Below are 22,240 nucleotides of genomic sequence, written 5' to 3'. Positions count from 1 at the left end.
TGCCTTAAATCTTTGAGCCCAGCCTATCCATTGCAGGAAAGAAGAGACCAAGGCCCACAGAAGAGTGGTAACTTGCTCATGGGTTCCAAAAAAGAGAGTCTGAATTCTCTCAGCAAAGCCTTAGATCAGCAAGTTCATCTCTCAAAGGAGCACATTATGTTCTTGAGTCACTGCCCCAGGAAGGAGTGGATGTCTGCTCTGTCCTGTGTTCCGCATGGAGGATGCTTGAAAACCTTGCAGACTACTTAGATTCGTGGGGACCACCTTTGCTTCTGAGAGAAGATTCTTGTTCAATTCCCTAAGATAAAGTACTTTCCACTGAGAATTTTTCAAGTGTGTCCTCTTCTCCAGTTGCACCAACACTGTGTTTCTGTCTTAGATGCAGAAATTGTGTTTACCAGAATACGTCAGTGTGCCACCGTATCCCCAGGGAGATGATTTAAATATGTACCAAGTGCTATTTGAAAGCAACAGGTTAATATGGTGTTTTTCTGCAGAATCAGGGCAAGCAAAACTCTCTCAGGTGACTGCCCCTAAGGGAAATCTCATGGTTCGTTGCCCTTGATTAAATTCTTGGGAGCTTTCTGGCTCTTTCCACATCAGCCATTTGTCCTTGAAGAGTGAACTTGGCAAATGTGAGCGACTGCTATTAGTGTCTCATGGAAAAAATGCGCATAAAATTTGGACCCATGGAGTCGAGTCCAATGATGAGATATTCAGAGAGATTAGAGGATCCAGCCTCATGCTTATCGGCACAGTCAACCTTTTATTCTGATGTTATTGGGAGTAGAGCTACCTACAGTTATGCATGGAGTAAAGAATCTGAATTGTGTTCAGAGATAAGGTACAGGTCATGTCACAGGAACATTCTAGAAGACCCATAGGAAGCCCTGCCCTGCTGGCCATTGTAAAGTGTGAAGAAAGATCTGCCCTGCAAAACTATCTATCTCATTGCAAGCACAGAGAGGTATAAGGCACGAGGGCTGCCAGTGTTAGGTCGCTAGCAAGATATTTGCAGAGGTGGAAGACATTGAGGATGGACCCATCCCTCTCTGTTTCCCTGGTAACACTAGGAATAGAAGTATCACAATTATCTCCTAAAGATTTAAACTACCTTATGAAAAGCTGGAGCTTCAAAGGTTTGTTGAAGCCTACCAACAGAACTGGCTCCTGACCCTGTCAGCCAGGAATGCTGACAAAGCCCCCATGGTTTGCTCTTATTGCCTTCTTTGATGCAAATTCCTCTTCAGTTCCTGCCCATTCACCTCTCAGATGGACCCTTTATAATTAGAATAGAATTGATCCACAACCTTAAGGAGGAAAATAATTTTTTAAAGGATGTGGGTCCACATGGCCAAACAAAAAGCTTGACGGGTTGAAAGAATAGCCAGAATAAGATAGTCTAGATTCTAAAGCTATTTTACAACTAGACCGCTCTTGTAAATGACTACCAAATTCTCTAAGCTACCTTTTGTATGAACTCTCATTATTTTAAGAAAAGATCCAAATTTATTCCCTAGTTGTAACACTAATCCAGAATTCATTGCTCTCTTTAAATAAGATATCAGAAGGAAGTTTAACAAAATTGTCTCTAGGAACGGAGATTCCCCCTGATATCCCATTTAGGCAAATTCTGTTTTTCAGGCTTGGATCTAGATGAAGAACAGAGGATGAAGATGGTGGTGGTGATGATGGTGATGATGGTGATGGTGATGGTGATGATGGTGATGGTGATGATGGTGATGGTGATGGTGGTGATGGTGATGGTGATGGTGATGGTGATGGTGATGGTGATGATGATGATGGTGATGATGATGATGATGATGGCGATGATGGTGATGATGAGAAGAAGAGAAAGAATAAGAGGCATACAGAATTTCTTACAACCTAATGGATACAACTTGAGATCCCCTACTGCCTCCTTTCCTGGAAGAAATACACACAGACAAATGCCATGCCAGCTTACTGGTCTTCTCAAGGCCACTTCTCTTTACCATGTGTTCCTTAGTCCTTCTCAGAGTTTATCATCACTGTGTTTATTTGGGTCATTTTTATTATCTGTCCAGTTCACTCTACTTTCCCAAATTCTATGAGTCTTGTCAAAGGATGCTGTATTCCAGTTCTCACAGAGTTCCCTGTACATGACAGGATTTCAGTAAAAAAGAAAAGGCATCAGAAAGCATGGGAAAGGAAGACAGAAGGAGTGTGAGCCTTCTCCAGGTTTCCCTTACTCCCCTGTAGATGTTAAAATTCACTCATCTTATTGCTTAAATACTGAGGGAACTTATATTCGGACACTAGTTTGAGGTCTGAGTTTCCATTTCATCTCTGCCTCATGGGAACTGTTTAACCTCTCTAGGAGGCAGGTGGTAGTGGAGAGGGGGTGACGGGGTGGGGTTAGGGGGGACTTGGAGCTTAGCCACAGAGTAGTACAAACCTGGGATAAGTCCCCAAACAACAGCAATCACTAACGAAACCTCAGTTTCCTCCCTGGTGAAATAAAGTTGGGTATACCTACATCAGGGTGCCACTGTGAGACCTGAATGAATAATTCCTGTTAAACTCAGTTTCTGGTACCACATAGGAAGTCATTCGCTAAGTGCTGGCTCCGGTTTTCAGCAGCAATGTCATACCAAGGAGGAATCAAGTCTCCAATGAGCTGGGCCTTCAGTCTTGTATGAGGGAATTCATTAACCTGCAGAGAATGTACTGCCAGCCTTCAGGTTTTTGTGAGGATCTAGACAGGGGTGCATTTTCGTGAGTTTCACTCATTAGTTAAACCATGACCTAGCTCATTGCAGTTGTGAGTACTGTGGAAGCTAGTCCCCAGTTTCCTGACTCTGTGAATACTGTAAACTTGGTCTTTGTAGTCTCTGTTGTCCTCTTGTCTACCCAGTTGATATTGGTGGGTAGACAGCAGCTAACAATGCTTTGCCACGGAACAATTGTGGCCTTATTTTGTTTGTTTGCTTTTCCAGACAGGGTTTCTGTGTGTAGCCCTAGTTGTCTTGGAACTCACTCTGTAGATCAGGCTGGCCTCAAACTCAGAGATCCTCCTGCTTCTGCTTCCCAAGTGCTGGGATTAAGTACATGCACTGCTTCTGTCCAGAACCGATTGTAATTGTTGAGTACAGCATGAAGAGTGCCTGAGATAAAGTGAGGCCTATAAGATATCATTCTCCTGATCTGTCCCCAAACTGCTCTGAGGATAAACTAGATTCAAGAGAAGCTCCTGGAACATTCAGGATTTCCAGCCAGTTTAATGCATCCAGTTTCTTCTAATCTTCAAGCCCTTCTGAAAACTATACCTCCTTCCCATATTTTTACTCATTTGACAGTTCACTTTTTCAACACACCCTGGCTGTAGCCAGAAGAATATGTCATACTAGCAGATTGTCAATAAAAATATGGTGGAGTGTCCCTGGCTCATTTAGCTGCTGTCTCTCCTGTGTCCTATTATGGGCTCTGCTTTCCTTTCCCCTGCTAGTCTGGAGTAGTTTTCGGTTCTTGGTTCTTTTGCTTGGCTCATCTTGCCTCATCATCCCCATACTGCTTAGCTTCTTCTTGCTCTCTTTATTCTACATCCATGCTCTTCCATCTCTCCTTTGCATAGGGTACTACTAGCTTTGTTCTTTTTAAACTTTTAAACCTTTGATGAGTTCATAGATGTTAAAACTGAGTAGGTCTTTGGTAATGGAATCAGATACTCAGAAACATGTACATTTCTCATATACTACTTCAAGATGAATGAGGTATCTGTGCCATCAATTTCATGCCACTACATGTCATAAAATGTAAGCTTAGCATAAGAAGATGAAGGGATGCTCCTAAGTGCAGCTGATGTTCCTGGGGAACTGATGCTTCTTCCATGTATCCTCCTCAGCACTTACTGAATTCAAACATGTGGTTTTCATAATGTCCTAGGTATTTGCTGGGTCACTAGTTAGCTGAGCAACTACAACGGTTTTTTTTTTTCCCCTGGTACCTAGGTTTCAGAGACCACTAGGGCCCCTTGGGTAGTGTTGGGTACAAAGGAGTGCCAGCATGCAAGACCTCACACCCATAGTGCATCAGTCCCCTGACTTTTACTGGCTTACTCATTCAGGAAGCATTTGTAGACAGTGGGCTCTGCTTTAGTCTCAATGCTGATCACAGCTTGGGCCTCATACTCCTCAGGAGCCAGAGAGCCAGGAATTTAGTTCCAGCTGAGCACAGTTGTCAATCTCTTCACTATTCCTAGACGTCTTCCTGCCTCTAAGGGGAGCCTTAACAAGGTGGGGCATTCCAGGACTTAGTCCAGTGTTGCTGCATGCCTGAAAGATGATTCTGTGCAACATTAATGCAGGCTGGAGGGGGTGAGGGAGGGAGAGATATATAGCAGCTTACTGATCCCCTCCTCTCCCTTCCCTCAGCCCTCCCTCAGCCCTCATTGGCTAGAAGAGGAAAATGAGGTCAGCCAATCTCCGTCAGGATGCTTGGTCATACCCCAGAGAATACCAGAGCTGGAGTTCTAGCCTGACTTGGACAGGGCTACCTGTGTCAAGGCCAGAGCCCGAAGGGGAGCCTGCACTTTCTCAGCAGGTGGACTGGGTTAGCTTTAGGCTCAGATTGCGAGAAAGGCTGACTTTAAATTTTTTTTCTCAAGTCATCACACCTTCATGTTACTGGAGGACCTGCATTTAATCAGGTCATTATGTTTGTGTTAATCCAGGTGAGGATTCTTTTTTGGTTTGGTTGGTTTGGTTCTTTTGAGACTGGGTCTCTCTACGTAGACCAGGCTGGCCTTGAACTGGCCTTATCCTTCTGAGTGTTGGGATTAAAGGCACCGTGCTTCACCTGAGTATTTTCTTTTAAAGGTTGGCTACTGAACATAGATGTGGTGCCCCATTCTCCCCCCCCTCCCCCAGTGCATTACTGCTGATTCTTGATAATGCCACTCTTCAGGAAGTATTGAAGGACATCAGTCCTCTTTTTGTCCAGTGGACCAGACTCTAGAAGGCCTGTGATACTGAGTCTGGGATTCATGCCATCTTTCTTCTGGGTGCTACTCTTTGGAGCAGCAAGATAGGCGTGGGGAGGGGGGGGGAATGGACTGGTGGAACTATAAGATAGCGCAGACTTCTGGCTTTACTTTTTTTAATTTTGTAAAATCTATTTCATTATTTGGTATGTATTGGTGCTTTGCTTATGTGCACATGCCTTGGAGACCAAAAGAAAGGACTGTGCTCCGGGGACTGGAATTTGCAGATGGTTTTAAGCTTCCATGTGGGTGCTGGAGATTAAACTACGGTCCTCTGGAAGAGCAGTTAGGCTCTTAACTCCTGAGCCACCTCTCCAGTCACAAGAAGAGGTTTTAAGTAGTCCCTTGGACCCTTGAGTTCTTTGGAGAGGCCAGCTTTCATGGGAATGGAAGATTAATGATGCTGAGTTCAGAACACAAGAGCTGTGAGCAAAGAACAAAATGCTAGAAACAGAAGGGCTAAATGGCCAAGAGCGGAAAGACAAAGAGAAAGAACCAGAAAGGATGTGTATGATGGGGTGTGGCAAGCACTCTTGTGGGACACCTACCTGCTATGCAGTGACCAGGCCAAGGCCCTGAGAACATCCTCCCATGAACTATGGGTTGGTCAGGGCCCCATGGGTCTTGCCTGGTGTACTAGTGAGGTCTGAACACTTCACCCCCTCTCCCAGCTAACAGCCCTGGGGGTTTTGAGGAATAGTACCCTGGAGCTGAAATTCTAGATCATAATCCATCCAGTGTAGCCTGAAGGGTACTCTACTTCCTTGGCTCTGCCTGATACTCTCAACCTCCTATGGGAGAACACAGACCAGAGAGGAAATGCCTCTATAACCAGGGAGCATCTATGTGCATAGAAAGGATGATGCCCAGAATGATGTTTTCTGTGCTCCAGGATCAGGTAACTGCTTGATGGTGGTGGTGGTGGTGGGTCACCTGGGGTTCCATAAAGTGTCTGAAGGAGCTAGGAAGCTGGGTGAAGGTGCGAAGAAGTTTGTTGTATCCCCACCATATTACAAGAACACAGTGTATTATTTTTAGCTTTGTAGGATATAACTCCTATTAGACAAACCCACCATCAGTAGTATACTTCAGCAATTGCTTTTTTTTTTTTTAATACATTTACAAAGCTACACAACTATCATCACAATCAATGTAAAAAACACTGTTTCCACCTCTAAAGAACTAATAGCAATCATTTCAATATCTGGGCAGCCACTTGTCTAACTTCTCTGTATAGACTTGACTATTCTGAATATCTCATCGTAGAACACTTGGCCTTGTAAGTCTGTAAGTCTGTCAAGGTTCACTCGCGTTGTAGCATACATCAGCCCACCATTCTTTCTTAGGGCTAAGTAATATTGCATTTTATAGACAGACGTGCCTCATCTTACTGATGGGTGAAAAGACATATAGGGTTGCTTCCTCTTTTAAGCTGTAATGAATAAAGCTGTTATAGACATCTGGACCAAGTGTTTATGCAGGACATGGGCACATTTCATTTAATCCTTGTCATAGCAAAGCCAATTTGAAAAAAAAAAAAAAAGATAAAATACAACCCAATGAGGTCTGAGACTTTGGAGCTTCTTTCCATTCATTCTGATCAGGATAGAAGAACCAATAGGAGGAAAAGAAGAGGAAGTTCCTTCACCTTTTCCAGGTCATTGTACCCGGAGAGGGAGGAAAAGCATGGGTGCATTTACGTCAGCTGCTGCCTGCTGTAGGCTCTGCTGGTCTCTCCGGAGCTGGGACTGTAGCGGGCCATTTGCCAGCTTGGGTTTGGCCATGAGTCCTGCAGGAATGTTCCCTGTACTTTCTTTCTCATTTTAATATCAGACACAAGAATAGGATGAAGATGTATGAAATGCTTTGTAGTCACAGAAGGAATGGGGTGGGAAAACTCCGTGACAGTGTTACCGTTCGTTGGAGAGGGTTCCCTACATGAGTCCAGCCTGTAGCAGGGAGGGGATCATTACAGTTGCCGAAAGAAGAGCCCTGAAGGTGGGAACCGGGCAGGTATGGAGGATAGCTCGGTGGCACGGAGCTACAGAGTCATTGAGACTACCGGCTCTGTTTCCTTCTGGCCCCTGGGCTTTCCCAGAAAGCACCTTGATGGGGGAAGGCTAGATGTCGTGTCTTAACATTAATGTAACTCTGATGGCTTGGCAGAACTCCAGCCTGAATGGGTAATCATTGACCTTTGAAAGCTCCCTGGGGCACAGCCATAGAAGCTACAGGAAGACTGGTCCCCAGCTATTCCGTGGGCTACCTCAAGCTGTGTCCTTCTCTTTACCCTTCAGGAAGCACCATGAAGTGCACCCGTGAGATGGGTCACAGAAGCCCAGAGTGAGGCAGTACAGACAATGGTATTCCTGTGTCTGCCCTTTTATTCCTTCTCTCCCTTCAAGAGTGGCAGGACTTTATAAGGTAAGGCTCCATTGCTTCCTATGCTCAGGGCTGTTGAAGCTCTGGCTATCTCTAAGGTATGTTCGAATGTCCCCATTCAGCTGAGGAAGCTGACCCAGCTTATATAGCGGCCAGTGTTCAAGCAAATAAATGACAACCTTCAGATTCAAATCCTCAAGCTCACTTATCACATTCCACTCTGGTGACTCGATGGGACTTGGACAGGAAACTAGAAAAGGTCAGCTAGAATATGGAACCAGAAGGCACCCCCACAACCCCCTCCAAACACAGGGGCCGCCACCCTCCTCCAACTTTATGTATGTATCATTTATTGCCTGTGGATACAGGACTTGGATACTAACTTCCCTGTTCCTCCTCTCTAGGCCTTAGTGGACTGCGAGCCTTCTCAGTAATGTCAGTGGGAATTCTACATGTTTTCTTTAAAGAAAAGCATACAGTCTTGTTGCAGACGAAGTTTGGGGCTCTCACTCACATGGAATTCATTTATTTCTGGGCTGAAAGTACTAAGTTGATGTAATGGCAACCCGAACCACAGAGAACTAGAAGGGTCAGACTAATAACAGGGTTTGTGTGCACATAATAAATAGGAGTTTTTATAAACATTTAAATTCTTTCATGAAATTGCCATGCCATTTGAGGTGGGTGGCTTGACATGTGAAACTTAAGAATAGTGACATTATAGATGTGCCCAGTTTCCAGGATAACAGCCTCCGCCCAAACACGCACTGTTACGAGATATACGAGTGCTCGGTGATTATTTGATTTGCAAAAAATTGTTCTTCACTTTATAAAATAATCCACTGTAGGATTCCTTTAAACATCTAATATCCTCCTGAGTGTGTAATATGACTTCTCCACAGTTTCTTTCCCTCTGCTGTCTGCTGCGAAATCGACACTGGTTTCAGTGTAAGTCTATATACCCAGACACCTTCAGTGTAGGAGTTCTCTGCTTGATAGGAATAGCATTCAAGAGACCACCAAACCAGAAAAGCCTCTGGATCATCGTGTTAATTTAATTTCCAATCCAAAATTTATGCTAAGGAACCAGAATTTACTGTTGGGACAGATACCCTCAGGAAGGTCTGGATCAAGACCAAGTCTGAGAACTTGAGTCAATTTCCTGAGAGGCACAGAGGGTCCTTCTGGCTCTCCCTATGTGTGGAAGAGTCTGGCTTGGCCCATCTGCTTAGGATTGTACCCAGGATTCTGTAGGCAGTTGCCCCATCTCTCCAGACAGCAGCTTTATGTGGTGGCTATTCCTAGATCTCTTCTTCACTGGGCCCTCTTCACCGGGCCCTCGCCTTCTAATCAAAGGCAGCTTGGCCAACTCCAAACCCAAAGGCAGGTAGGTCTGGTGGACACTCAAGGTTCTTTCATACTCGGCTGTGAGAGGAATCACTTCTCTTCGGGTAAAGGCAAGTAACGTGAGTGATCTTTGGACACCTGGCTCAGGGAGCTGAACAAGGTTTTGTCTCAGAAGAACTAGTCAGTCTCTGTCCACGCACGTTCCACAGAGATTAAGTGCTAGCACCCCAGAGCCCGTTACCTGACATTGCTGTCATGTCTTTATTTTTGAGACTCAAGCTTTGTGACCCTCTGTACCTTCCTGGAGTTACTTGGAAAGTGATTCTGACTGGGCCTCTTGTTCTGATCAGCTCTGGGGTAGCTGGGCACTAGGGACAACACAGAGAAGAGAGCTGGGTCGCTGCCCCCAGACCAGAGTAAATGTGTGTTAAAATGACTGTTCAACTTATGCCAAGAGTATAATCACACTCCTAGGGGAAGGACATAGTCAAGCTGACACTTCAGGTGTGTCAGACATGAGGCCAAGAAGTGAAGTGTTTGTGAGGGGATGGTAGAGTTGTCCCCAGTGGTCCCCAGCAGAAGAGTCAGCACGTGAATCAGATTCAAAGACAGAGTCCTTTGTTTTCCATTGTAGGAGCACAACAGGGGTGGATGGCTGCCTGGGTGTGTCTGTCTTCTTGTCACCAAACCTCACTCTGCTGCCTAAACACGACTTAGCACAGCCATGATTCCACAGCCATGACAGTGTCCTCTGCTCGCTCACCAAGTGCACTAGGTTCAGCTCAGTGTCACCGGAAGACTCTCCCATCCATTGAGGTGGATCCATCATCCTCAGAATAGACTCTTGCCTGGTGAAGGTGCAGAAATCCTGTAGCTGTCTGTTGGCATCCCCAAATGGAGGAAGCCATTTTCTCCTGCTGCAGGCCATTGCCTGATCAAGCCACACAACCTGTAGATGGATGTGGAGCTTTTGATGGTGTAAAGTCTTCCACAGTTGCCTCTTAGTTCCACCTGCATTTTGAATATTTCTGAGCTGTCCTGAATGGCACATTCAGTGACATCAGCAGCCCGCAGAAAACATATTTTCTCTCTACTAGTCAGATCTTTCTTTTTGATCTCCTGCTAGCTCTGACCATTCGAGTGACTTCTTACCCAAAGCAAAGAAACACGCGCCAGGCCACCTTTCCAGCACACAGTGAACAGTGTTGAAAGCATGTTTGGCTTTTTGCTATTTACAGCTGTTCTGAGTATGCTATGGGGCTGAAAAACAAAGGTTCTTCTAATCTTTATGCTTGTTTTTCTGCTTTGGGACCTTGAGCAAGTTACTTAACATCCCTGGACCTCAGTTCTCAGGCTCTCAGAACTATTATGAAATCTAAATGCAATAATACAGGTAAGACGTTTGCATCTGTGCTTGGCTTTGGGGCCCCAGGATGTCACCGAGAGAGAGGCCCTTCTTATGTCATGCTCCAGGGGGCGCTGTACATATAGCATGGAGCAATGTCTCCGGGAGAGACCTGTGGGACAGAGAAGCCCCCTGGGGCCATTTATTGCAACTTCCCACACTTTTCAAGGTTAGGAGAGGGATTGGGGGTTTTTATCTTCATCTATTTTGGGGTCTAAGCCTTCAAGCTTTCTTCCCCTGTCAATGGCTCAGTCTACTCACCGGCAATAAAGCAAAGCCTTCCCTTGGTAAAGCACTGAGCTTCTGGGCTTAAAAGTGAAGAGTGTGCTGGACGGGGGTGGCGCATAACCTTAATCCCAGCAGAGGCAGGTGGATCTCTGAGTTCAAGGCCAGCACGGTCTATAGGGTGAATTCCAGGACAGTCAGGGCTACGTAGAGAAACCTTGTCTCAAAAAACAAAACAAAACAAAACAAAAAAAACCACCACCAACAAAAAACAAAACAAAACAAAAAACAAAAACAAAAACCATGGAAAAGAAAGAAAAGTGAAGATTGCTAAGAACATTCGTATTGGCGTCCTGGGAGCGCCACTGTATTGCCAGTTTCCTTTGTGCCCCCATCCCCCTGGGGTAGATCTATTCTCTGCTGCCATCTTCATAGACCCTGGAGAAGTGCTACACTCAAAAACTCTGGATAGAGACTAAGTATCCTTCTCTGCATGGTTGTGACATGCCGCCTTTTTCAAAGGACCCTAAGACACAGTTGTGAGGTACACTAGAAAATGCACTGGTAAGCCACACAGGAGAAGTTTACAGCACCCAAACTGCGCGTTTTTAATCCTGTAGCGAACATGCTGTCGTCAGAGGCTGGTCATTCCTCATGGGCACCTTACCTGAGTGCAGCTTTGTCTGCTCCCAGTCTGGCTTATCAAAAAGAACGATAGAGCTCCTGTGCCTATCTCTGGGACCCAAATCAGAGGTCCTCTTCTGCTTCCGAGAGAGGTGATTCTCTCAGGATGCACAGTGAGCCCCAACGAACGAGTTAGCTGGAAAGCATTTAACACATGAACTTGCAGACTTTCAGTCCTTGCCATGGCCTCTTGTGCGCCCTTTGATAGCTTTCTCGGTTCTTCACATCTTCATAGCAGAGCAAACCTGCGCAGAGCGATGCATGCACGCGTGACTTCTGTAGGGAAGCAGACCGGAGTGTCGGTTTTCACCAGTTATAGCTCATGTACCTGCCTGTCTCTGCCCTGAAAGCGTTGTGTGACTGGGATACATGCCTGGCCTTTTCATTTGGGTTCTTGGGATTTGAACGCGGGTCCTTACACATGGGTAGCAAGCACTCTTACTCCTCAGGCCTGTGGCGAGCAAAGGGCTTTTGTTGATGATGTTTGTGACACAGTTTATCCATCAAAATCTGATTGTGGGTACCAGACAAGAGGCTGCCTTTTCAGAGAACAAGTATACACAGCAGTGAAGCTGGTCGCAGTCTAGTTAGTTTCTGTGGCAGAGAAGATCAGCGTCCTGCCTAGGAACCAGGCCTCTGGTCAACCTTGTAAGGATGGTTTGCTCTCCCTATCCCATTCTCACTTCTCTGAGAAAAGGCTTCTGACTTTATTATTGACCAGTCCTTCCTGAAAGCATCTTTGCCTTTCCTAGGCTGTCTCTTCCTATGAGGAAGTGGGTTCTGCAGCCAGCATCATTCATAGACAAGCATGCGGCTAGAACCTTCCCTCCCTTTCCTTTTCTCCTTAGGTTCAGTTACAGTTTGACCATGAGGTAGTCCATGGTGGTGAGGGTGAGTGATATTTGACTAGACTGCTGTGCTGGTTTCAGTTTGGGACCATCCATAACCGTTGCCACGGTTTGTTGCATGCTCTAGGGACTTTGCGTAGTCTGCTACACGGCATTTGGAAGGATAGCATTAGAGCCATCTCACATATGAGGAAACTGAGGCTTCGACTTGCTCAGCTCACCTGGCCACTAAGTGGCACAGCTAGAGTTCAAGTCCAGGCCTGTGGACACGAGCTGGAAGACTACTACTTTGCCAAGCTGCAGAAGTCTTTGTTTGGCCCAGGTCACCTATATTCTTTTGTTTTGCTTCCCATGCAGAACACACTGACTCATCCAGGTAGTGGGGCTGCAAACAGATGCCCGGAGACACCTGCAGAACACTGTGTACCCACGAAGGCACGGATGCTACCAGACCATATGGCTCCCTCTAGCTTGTTCCCAAACTCCCTGTTGGAAAAGAGAGAGAGGGTCTCAGGAAGGCCTATGTTGCATTCACACCCTGAATAGACTACTTTGGTTTCCTGGGGGAGAGGTCATGAAGCCCCCTTGCCCTCAACAGTGATATATTTTGCCAGGCATTCCCAGTCTAGCCTGGCAAAGGCATGGGGCTCAGATGCTCTGCTACAAACCTGGGACGTAAGACTGGGAAGGGCTGAGTCTAACTAACTTCTCTAAATGACCTAGATGAACAGCTCATAACCTGTGGGTCTCGACTCCTTTGGAGAGTCACATAACACATCCCGCATATCAGATATTTACTTTCTGACTCATAACATTAGCAAAATTACAGTTATGAAGTAGCAATGGTTGGGGGTCATCCCAACCTGAGGAACTATATGTGCTAGAGGGCTGCAGCATTAGGAAGGTTGAGAACCACTGAACTAGATGCCCAGTTATGCCAAGGGTGTCAGGGGTAAGTTCTAAGATGCCCAACCAAAAGCCTCCACCTTGGGAGCTCTGGACAGACTAGAGGCACCCAGGAAGCCAGAGGATTTGGGGTTCCACAGGTTCTGCAGGTTTGCAGATCTACCAGGGAGGCTGTTTTCAGACATCCTCAGACGATCTTCACAGAAAAGAACTCTACAAAAGCCAAGGTAGGCTCAAGAGGTCAAGTTCAAGCTTCATGGGTAACATTTTTTTAGTTTGGTGCATTACTGAGTGACTCTCCAGGAGAAGCTGCAAAGTAGGGAGGGGCTATTGCTTCATTGCTTCTATCATGGCACCTGGTGCTTAGTAGGTGGCCAACAAGCAGGGCATGTGCTCAAGTCCTTTGATTAAGACAGCAGAGAGGATGCACCAGAGACCCAGGGATACATCACTGTGGAAGATCCAGAGATGTTTTGTTGATGCCAATTTATTCTTGGTCCGAGACAAGGCAGAACAGTTTCATAGAAATTTGAAGTTCTTCTGCACTGGAGTTACCAGGGGACTAGAGAAAATCATTTGACATCTGCTTTTGGACCACCTAGCTCACATTTCCTACTCTAACATAAAACCTCGACTCTCAGAAATACCCGAGAGTTAAACTGAGCTTGTGTAGGAGCTGTGAAACATTTAGTTAAAAGGCACAATAGCCCCTATAATTCAAACTCTTGGGTAATACAGGCACTGAGCCTCCTCTCTCTTCGTCACTGAGCAGCCTGGGCTGGGAAAGAGGTGGAGTGATAAGTGTTCTTTGTTGGATGCCTCAAGAACCAGCTCTGCATGTAGGTTCTTATTAGCAGGAAGCATGAACTTGAAAAGAGCGAGTTTGCTGGAGTGGATGTGGCATGCAAATGAAGAGTGTGTTTTTACAGAGTCAAGGAGAATGGAGAAAGATACAGTTGTTTTCCAGGACTTCTACACAGAGGTGTTTCTAGCTGACTTAGAAGTATGAGTTATCTCTGGAGCTCCGAGAGGATGGGTGTTCTTTTCAGAAACAGCAAAGACAGAAATGGCTACCCAGCACTGAGTTTGCTCCCTGCCTGACTTTCAAGCCATAGGCTTTAGCAAGTTCCTTTAGCACTCCAGTGGGTCTTACCCTGGATCTTCTTTCTGCTCCCATGTACTGGCTTCTCTTGTGTACTACTGCCTGGGCCACACACACAAACTTAATCCCAGGGTGTCACTGTTGTACATCTCACACAAGAATGACCCTCCTAAATAGCTTTTCTGGAAGAGGAGCTGATGACAGTATGGGTAACTGTCAGCAATCAGCATTTATATCCACATCCATCTATTTATTTACCACAACTCAGAAACTGTTTATGAAATCCTTGCTTCCTGTGACTCTAACACATCTTGAGGGACTGGCTTCTGTGTCACTGTTCTGTTCCCAATAGGCATTCCCTGGAGGGTACCTGCTGTTTCATATCACAGTGACAGCCTTCGTCTGTTTGCTTACAGACTCATCTTGTCCTCTCCCTTCGCCTCCTTGGAAACTGCGTGCTGACAAGGACACATTTTAAACAAAATCTGTTTAAATGGTGTCCCTGTGGCATTACTTCTGAGATGTCTAAGCACAGTGGGAGATACACACAGTAGCATCAACACGTCACTATGGACTAATAGATAAATATGTTTATATATATATATATATATATATATATATATATATATATATATATATAAAGCTGTTTGCAATTGGCTGAAACACATCCTCAGAGGTTGGATCAGTAGCTAATGAGAAGTCTTGTAGGGAAGATTATCTTCTGGGACTACACAAACGACAATGGGTTTTGGCATACTAAGCTCACCTCCCCATTTTTGACTGTGAGCCCCTTGAGTACAGGAAGAGTTCTGCTTATCTTTCAAATTCTAAGGAATGAGCAGACATGGCCAATGAGCTGGAAGTGTAGGGCAAAGTCTTGTTTTCTGCAAATGTTCCATTTACAGAATAAGAATGCTAAGGCATAAAGAGCAAACAGCAATAATGTAATCCACTTGTTTTTGCCAGCCACCAAGGATACCTGGGTAAATATTAGCTACTGTGCAGCCCTTTGCTTGCTATTAAGATTTACTGATTTCAATAGAAAGGAACCTAAAAGCTGGGGCACATTATATAACCTAAGACACCAGTGATAATCTCTAATTGTCCAGTTGCTCATAAGTGCACATCGGCTCTGTCTGTGGTTAGATTAAATAGCACGGTCCAAGCAAAGCAGGATCTGAATAATAGCAGATCTACCTTGTGACTGATGGGTTTGGTGAGTGGATGGATTTACCCGTTTCTTTGGGCTGTCTAGCTCTCCTCACTCTTTCAACATACAAATCAACATCATAGGCTAATCCGGTATGTGTAAAGCTCACCTTCAGGAAAGTCCAGTTTTTCCAGATTAAACCTCACAATAATATCTCAGTTTCTTACATAAGAGTGGCTGTTGTATAGAGAGATTAATGTGGTATCTTGTTTCTTTGTGGTATGATCTTTATTCTTGTCTTGCAAACATGTCCCCATCTATGACTCTCCATCTCCCTGTATCTTTGTGACCGCCTGAAAAGGTTAGTATTCAGTATGTTTCAGAAAACTGACTGGCAGATTGATGATAACTGAGTGTTTCTAGCCAAAGTCATTTGGCATGACTTAAGAGAACAGCCAGAGAGCTATAGAGCGTGGCAAAGGAAAGGGGGGCCATGCTGGTATCCAATCCACGTCTGCTGCCCAGGACCTCAGCTGGTGGTTTGTCATGTCTTAGCATGACGGTATTCAAGCCATGTGAGGTTTGAAAAAATATCTATATACCTAGCTGCAGGCTTAGTCTGAGAACAACCACTCTTGAGTTAACCATTGAAAGCTCACCCAAATAAGCATCATTCTGAAGCTTAAGATTCATTAGGCTGGGCCTAAAAAAAGTCAGCCTTGGTACAGAGAACTCCCAGCAGCACCACTGCCTTGCTTTGTCCACCATGGATGCTTCAGATCAGACTATCTTCAGAGTGCTGGTAAGTGCAGACAGTCTGGGGAGTGCACTGTGGGCCACCGCCTGCTCCTGTCTCACCACCTGGAAGGCCAGGAAGTGAATGTTTTATTTTGCCAACACAGTCATGGAAAACCCAAACTTACTGGGGATATGTCTTCACTTTACAGAAATACCCTTCAAGTGCAAAGTGAAGCAAATTTTAGAAGGGTGGAGGGGAAAAAAAACTTGGGAGTTGATGTTTCAGAAGGCATCTTGAATTATAATGTGAGGTGAAGAGTATAGGGGCTCCATGGGTAAGGCTGCTCATAGAATCGGTAAGAGGTGAAAGCCAACCTGTGAGGAAGTCTGAGCTTCCACGAACCTGGGCAGGAGCATCTGTCATCACAGAGTACTGCTCATGCCATAGCAGCTGCATGTGCAATGAAAGGGAGTAACTGGGAAGAAGCCTTTGTCCTCTGTGTTTCCCACCTGGGGCTATCTCTTAGTCTAGATTCTTGGGGGACTTGAGGCCAATGAGGAACGGACAGGGCTCTCTCAGTGTTTTCAAGGGCTTAGACTTGAGGCCAGTGAGGGATGAACAGGGCTCTAAGAGTGTGTACAGAGCTTCTTTGGCTCTCTTGGTAACTCTCTCTTGATCTTGGCCTATACATCTCAGATCACCATGGCCATGGCTTTTGTCTCACTGCTCCTACTTGCTGCGGCCACTTGTATTTTCACCTGGGTTAAGGTCAGGAACGAGATGCTGAGGAATATCACTTTTCTTTAAAATGTGTCACTAAGCTGGTTTCACTTCCTACTTCTTGTGAGCAAACAGATTTTTGAAGGGGGATTTTGAGATCTATTTTTAAAAATATGTTTGCATTTAATGAAAAAAATACCACAAAGACAGTGCTAACCACAATGGACACACCTTGATTTTTTATGGGGGGAGAGGGTGTTAGGGGAGGCAGTGGAAGAGGTATTCTAGGCTTAAGACCCTTGAGTTTCACTGTTGTTGCTGTTTAGGGGAAAGCCCCATCTCTGTTCTGCAGAATCTCTCTCTCTATCATACACACATATCTATCTTTGATAAAAAGCCAGTGAGCAGACATTCTTTTGAGGGGCTTCATCCTGTCACTGTGTTATCCCAGTTATCATACTTTGACGCTGATCAGAGAGTGGTAAGCGCCCAATCCGAACTAGATGGTGGGGTCTAGGAATGAGTTAAACATGGTCCTACTTTCACCGAACGTCAGTGAAGTCAGTGTTCATCAGCCTGGCATCCAGTTGAGAGTGTGGAATATCAATGTACACCCTCATTCTATTTCTGTTGGAAATCTTGGCAGACCATGGGGAATGAGTGGAAACAGGCACGGAGATCCTCTGACAGAGCCTCTGAGATCACCTGGTGGGCTGTGAGCTCTGCTAAACAAATCAGGAAGAATTTAACCGGTCCTGTCTTCGAGTGTTCTAGGGAAGAACAATTTTAGGATAGGGTATTTGACAAATGAACCAGGGCATGACTAGAAAGAAAGCAGTGAGCTGGTGGGCTACTTCTGGCCATTGGTTACGTCTATGACTTTGAAGAAGTCTTTGAAAGTTTTGAGTCTTAGCACCTTCATTTACTAAAGGTAGAACTACACCAGATCAGAATATCTCTTGATGTATATATAGTAGAAAACAAGGCGATTTAGGGGATATACTGATGTATTGTTGAGTTTCCTTTTTTCAGTTACTCATATCACATAATGCTCCAGGCTTATGATTTCACAAAAATTATTGTATAGCAGCAGGTTACATTTTAATGCAGAGGAGAAGATTTGAATAATAATATCCAATAAATAAAAGTACAGGTTATAATAAGGCACCTCATTTTTAAGGTCCTATGGGACTGACTGAAGTCAGGAAATACTTGAACATATTTGTTGGCAACTTTTCACTCAGTGTCTTCTCCACTTTCTATGTGACACAGAAGCTTTGAATGGTTTACTATTGCATCCAAAACAAACTAGCTTGTACAAATGATGAACAAGCCTGATGATTTTGAATCCTCTTTCCAGAGGTGTTTGGGTTTGTATGTGAGTCACCGAGATCACCACTGCTACAACTATAATCTTACCAATCCCCCCCCCTTTGATGTGTTTTCAGATCAGGGCACTGACAGAAAGGATGTTCAAACATCTTCGGAAATGGTTTGTCGCTCATATTTTTGGGCGTTCTCGGCAACGAGCAAGGCTGGTCTCCAAAGATGGAAGGTGTAACATTGAGTTTGGCAATGTGGATGCACAGTCGAAGTTTATATTCTTTGTGGACATCTGGACAACTGTACTTGACCTCAAATGGAGGTACAAAATGACTGTGTTCATCACAGCCTTCTTGGGGAGTTGGTTCCTCTTCGGTCTTCTGTGGTATGTTGTAGCATATGTTCATAAGGACCTCCCAGAGTTCTACCCACCTGACAATCGTACTCCTTGTGTGGAGAACATTAATGGGATGACTTCAGCTTTTCTGTTTTCTCTGGAGACTCAAGTGACCATAGGTTATGGATTCAGATTTGTGACAGAACAGTGTGCCACCGCCATTTTCCTACTTATCTTCCAGTCTATTCTTGGAGTGATTATCAATTCTTTCATGTGCGGTGCCATTTTAGCCAAGATCTCTAGGCCCAAAAAGCGTGCTAAGACCATTACATTCAGCAAGAATGCGGTAATCAGCAAGCGTGGTGGGAAGCTCTGCCTTCTCATCCGAGTGGCGAATCTTAGGAAGAGCCTTCTGATTGGCAGCCACATATATGGCAAGCTTCTGAAGACTACCATCACTCCTGAAGGAGAGACCATTATTTTGGATCAGACCAATATCAACTTCGTAGTCGATGCTGGCAATGAAAATTTGTTCTTCATCTCCCCACTGACAATCTACCACGTCATTGACCACAACAGCCCTTTCTTCCACATGGCGGCAGAAACACTGTCCCAGCAGGACTTTGAACTAGTCGTCTTTTTAGATGGCACAGTGGAATCCACCAGTGCAACCTGCCAAGTCCGCACGTCGTATGTTCCAGAGGAGGTGCTTTGGGGCTACCGTTTTGTTCCGATAGTATCCAAGACCAAGGAAGGGAGATACCGAGTGGATTTCCATAACTTTAGTAAGACGGTGGAAGTGGAGACACCTCACTGTGCCATGTGCCTGTATAACGAGAAAGACGCCAGGGCCAGGATGAAGAGAGGCTATGACAACCCTAACTTTGTCTTGTCAGAAGTTGATGAAACAGACGACACCCAAATGTAGCAGTGGCTTTTCTATCTGCAAAAAGCTTCCCATAAACCTAATGGTTAGCTGAAGCAACCAAGAGTTGGGGGTGTTGAAAGCAGGATGAGAACCTGCAAAGTCTACCAGCATAGTCACCCCTGAACCCCACAGCTATGACTCTACAAGACTCATAGTTCTGTAAGGCTACAGCAGTAAGCATTTGATGGACTCAAATGAATAAAACTGGGACGTGGAAGCCATAGGAGTCCACTTGGAATCTTCACCATGACTGTGTAAGCTCAAATGGTGTTGATGGAAACAAAGTCGTCCAAGGTTGCGTGGACAGACAATGGAGATGCTTGTAGGTAACTCCTGGAAGAAGCTACAAGCTTTGGATAACTTCAGGAACTAGCCGTATTTTTCCATTTGATTCTGTGGATGAGAAAGAGGCCACTTTATCTTAGACTTTTATCAATGGGAAATCTGCCTCCTGAGTTGGAGAGTGAGGCAACCAATCACTGCCAATAAGATACTGTCACTTCAGGCTCTAAACTTCTCAAGCTCTGGTGTTTGAAGCCTTTGTCTGAGTCTGGGTCCATGTTTCAGAAGGGGCAAGGTGGCATCCAGTGACTGCACCTCTCTGAACCCGAGGTAGAGAGGAATAGGATGACCCAACAGGCTTTGTGACTTTCCCAGATGATGCAGCCCATATAGAATTTGGCCTGCATGATCTCCTGAGTTACACTGAATGGCGGCCAGGTCCATTCTTTAGATGCTAAATGAGCATCCTCCTGTGAAGGAGAACGTTTGAGTTGAAAGTGTTGGTGAGGAGATGGGAGAGATGGCTTAGTTTGTAAAGTGTTTGCTCTACAAGATTGAAGACATGGGTTTGGGCCTCATGCCCCCTCCCCAATCCTGGTAATGGGGAGGTGGAGATAGAAGGATATCTGGGGCTTGCTGGCCAGCTGAATGAGTGAGGTCCAGGTTCAATGAGAGACTGTTAAAAAATACGGTGAATGGGGCTAGAGAGAAGGTTCAGTGGTTAGAAGCACCGTGGCTGCTTTTCCAGAGGACCTAGGTTTGATTCTTGGCACCACTGGTGTTTCACAATTGTCTATAACTCCAGGTTCAGGGAATCTGATGTTCTTTTCTGGCCTCCATGAGCACCAGGTGCACAGACATACATGCAAGCAAAACACCATACACATACAATTTGAAAAGTGACACAGAGAATGACTAAGGAAGAAATCTTATGCCAAGTTCTGACACACACACACACACACACACACACACACACACGCGCGCGCCATGTTGATATTTTTTTTTCAATATTCAATGGATGGGTTATGAGTTATGGTGCTGAGGACTATGAAATTGGTCAGCTTGAAGGAGTTATTTCTCTGCCTAGTGCCTGAACTAAAATTCTAGGTACGAAAGGGGAGGGAGAGAGATACAGTGAGAATATTGCTGTTTTCTTGTCCCTGGGGGCCATCCCTATGTCCTCCAAAGGGAACCATTTAGCAGGAGAATTTACTTTGAAGGAAGGTTCTAATGTGAATGCCTTGTTTGTTCATTTCCACACCTGTGTTATTCTGAATGCACCTTGAAAAAAAAAAGTGGAATTGAAAGCTGCTCAAAAATCAAAATATTTTCAGTATGTGATTAATAAATTTTGAAACTGCATGAGCAAAAAAAGTTTCACTTATGCATTAACTGTGACAAGGTGATGGGGAAAACATTCTTGCCAAGGCAGACTTTCTCCTGAAGGGGGTGGGACAGGCGGGAAGGAGGCAAACCATGTTTGTTGTCGAGACTTCCTGGGAGGAAGTGAGCCAGGCTGAAGCCAAGCTCCTTCTGGTCCAGCTACAGCACATCTCTCCAGCATGGATCTTGGCACAAAGAAAGACAGCAGCAAACCCTTGTCAGTGGGGAGAGCTTTGTTTTTCTAGGTTAGGGGTTTATACAGATCTATACACATACCCTTGCCGTGGTCCAGAGCAGTGGCACATCTTGCCAGTGGCTACAGTGGTGAATGCATCTGGCCCACCCTGAAGGTTAGTGTGTGCCTATAAATCTTTGAGTCCATGACATGACTTGCTGACAAAGCTAAAAGAAATCAGATATCATAAGCCCGAGGGAGCTGGAATTCTCTTCTGGCCCGTGGACAGGAGGGCTTGCCACTCTGCAGCTCCTTATAAACCAGCAGGAATGGTATTCATTAAGGCCATACACTCAGAGCAACTACTCTGTTCTCTTCTGCTCCCCAGCAGGGTGCTTGGGGACTGTGGGGAGTCTCAGGAACAAGCCATCCTTTTGAGAGTTAAGAGAGTTGAGCAATAGGAAGCTTTCTGATTGGTATGTTTCTGGGTTGCTTCTTCATATTCCTTTACCAGAACCTCGGAACTCTGCTGTTGGAGTCTCACTTTTTTTTTTTAATGCAAATTCTCTGTACACATTAAACACATCCCATAAAGCTCTTAGAAAGGGGGTACTGGGGTCAGGCAACTCTTGAGAGTCCTCAGGTGTGCTTGGAGCTCAAAGCCAGAATTAAAAAAACCTTGGGCACTGGATAAAGGGTGATAACATGACAACAAATTCAGTGAGGAAAGAAAACAAATGGCGGGGGGATGATTGGGAGGCCAACTGGGCTGTAGGTGAATGCCAGGGTGAAAGGTCAGCTCTTTGTTTCAGCACAGAAACCGTTTCCCCAGTGGGACATGACCACACTGGAACCACTGTTACTTGTAAGTATGCCAGCTTACTGTATTTAGTGTCTATCCACTTCAAAAGTAAGTCTACACTTTAAGAAAAGCTACATCCTATGGTACACTGTTATAGTCAAAGTTTTCCTTAATGTTGATCCCTCTTGGTTTGCCCAATCTATCTCTGTTGCTGTAGGGATATTGACATGGACAGTTGAATCCTATTTGAACCATTCTAGTCAGAATTTAGAGTGAAGATTTGAGAGACCAAAGGGCAGAAAGAAAGAGCCTCTCCAGTCAGAGTGAGATAACCACCAAAAGGCTTAGGACATTAAGGATAGGTTTCCTGGGTACATGTCGGGAAGGCTTAGGCTACATCCTTTGTGGAAGTTTTTATTAAACCCAGAAATGAGTCTTCAACAATGCTTCTGTGACTGGTATAAAGACTCATCCTCTTTCTA

General features: G+C 45.1%; 1 protein-coding gene across 1 annotated transcript; it reads left to right on the top strand.

Moving 5' to 3' along the window:
* The first annotated feature begins 15,835 nt into the window (after positions 1-15,835).
* Positions 15,836-19,116, top strand: Kcnj1 (potassium inwardly rectifying channel subfamily J member 1). The gene is made up of 2 exons (XM_055601447.1): positions 15,836-15,871; positions 17,977-19,116. Exons 1-2 carry the CDS (start codon positions 15,836-15,838, stop codon positions 19,114-19,116), a joined length of 1,176 nt encoding a protein of 391 aa, XP_055457422.1.
* The last annotated feature ends 3,124 nt before the right edge of the window (positions 19,117-22,240 follow it).

The sequence above is a fragment of the Psammomys obesus genome, unplaced genomic scaffold (genome assembly GCF_907164565.1).
Source record: "Psammomys obesus unplaced genomic scaffold, mPsaObe1.curated_primary_1811, whole genome shotgun sequence".
Lineage (NCBI taxonomy): Eukaryota > Metazoa > Chordata > Mammalia > Rodentia > Muridae > Psammomys > Psammomys obesus.
The sequence above is the reverse complement of the archived record's forward strand: the minus strand, read 5'-3'. Positions and strand labels throughout refer to the sequence as shown.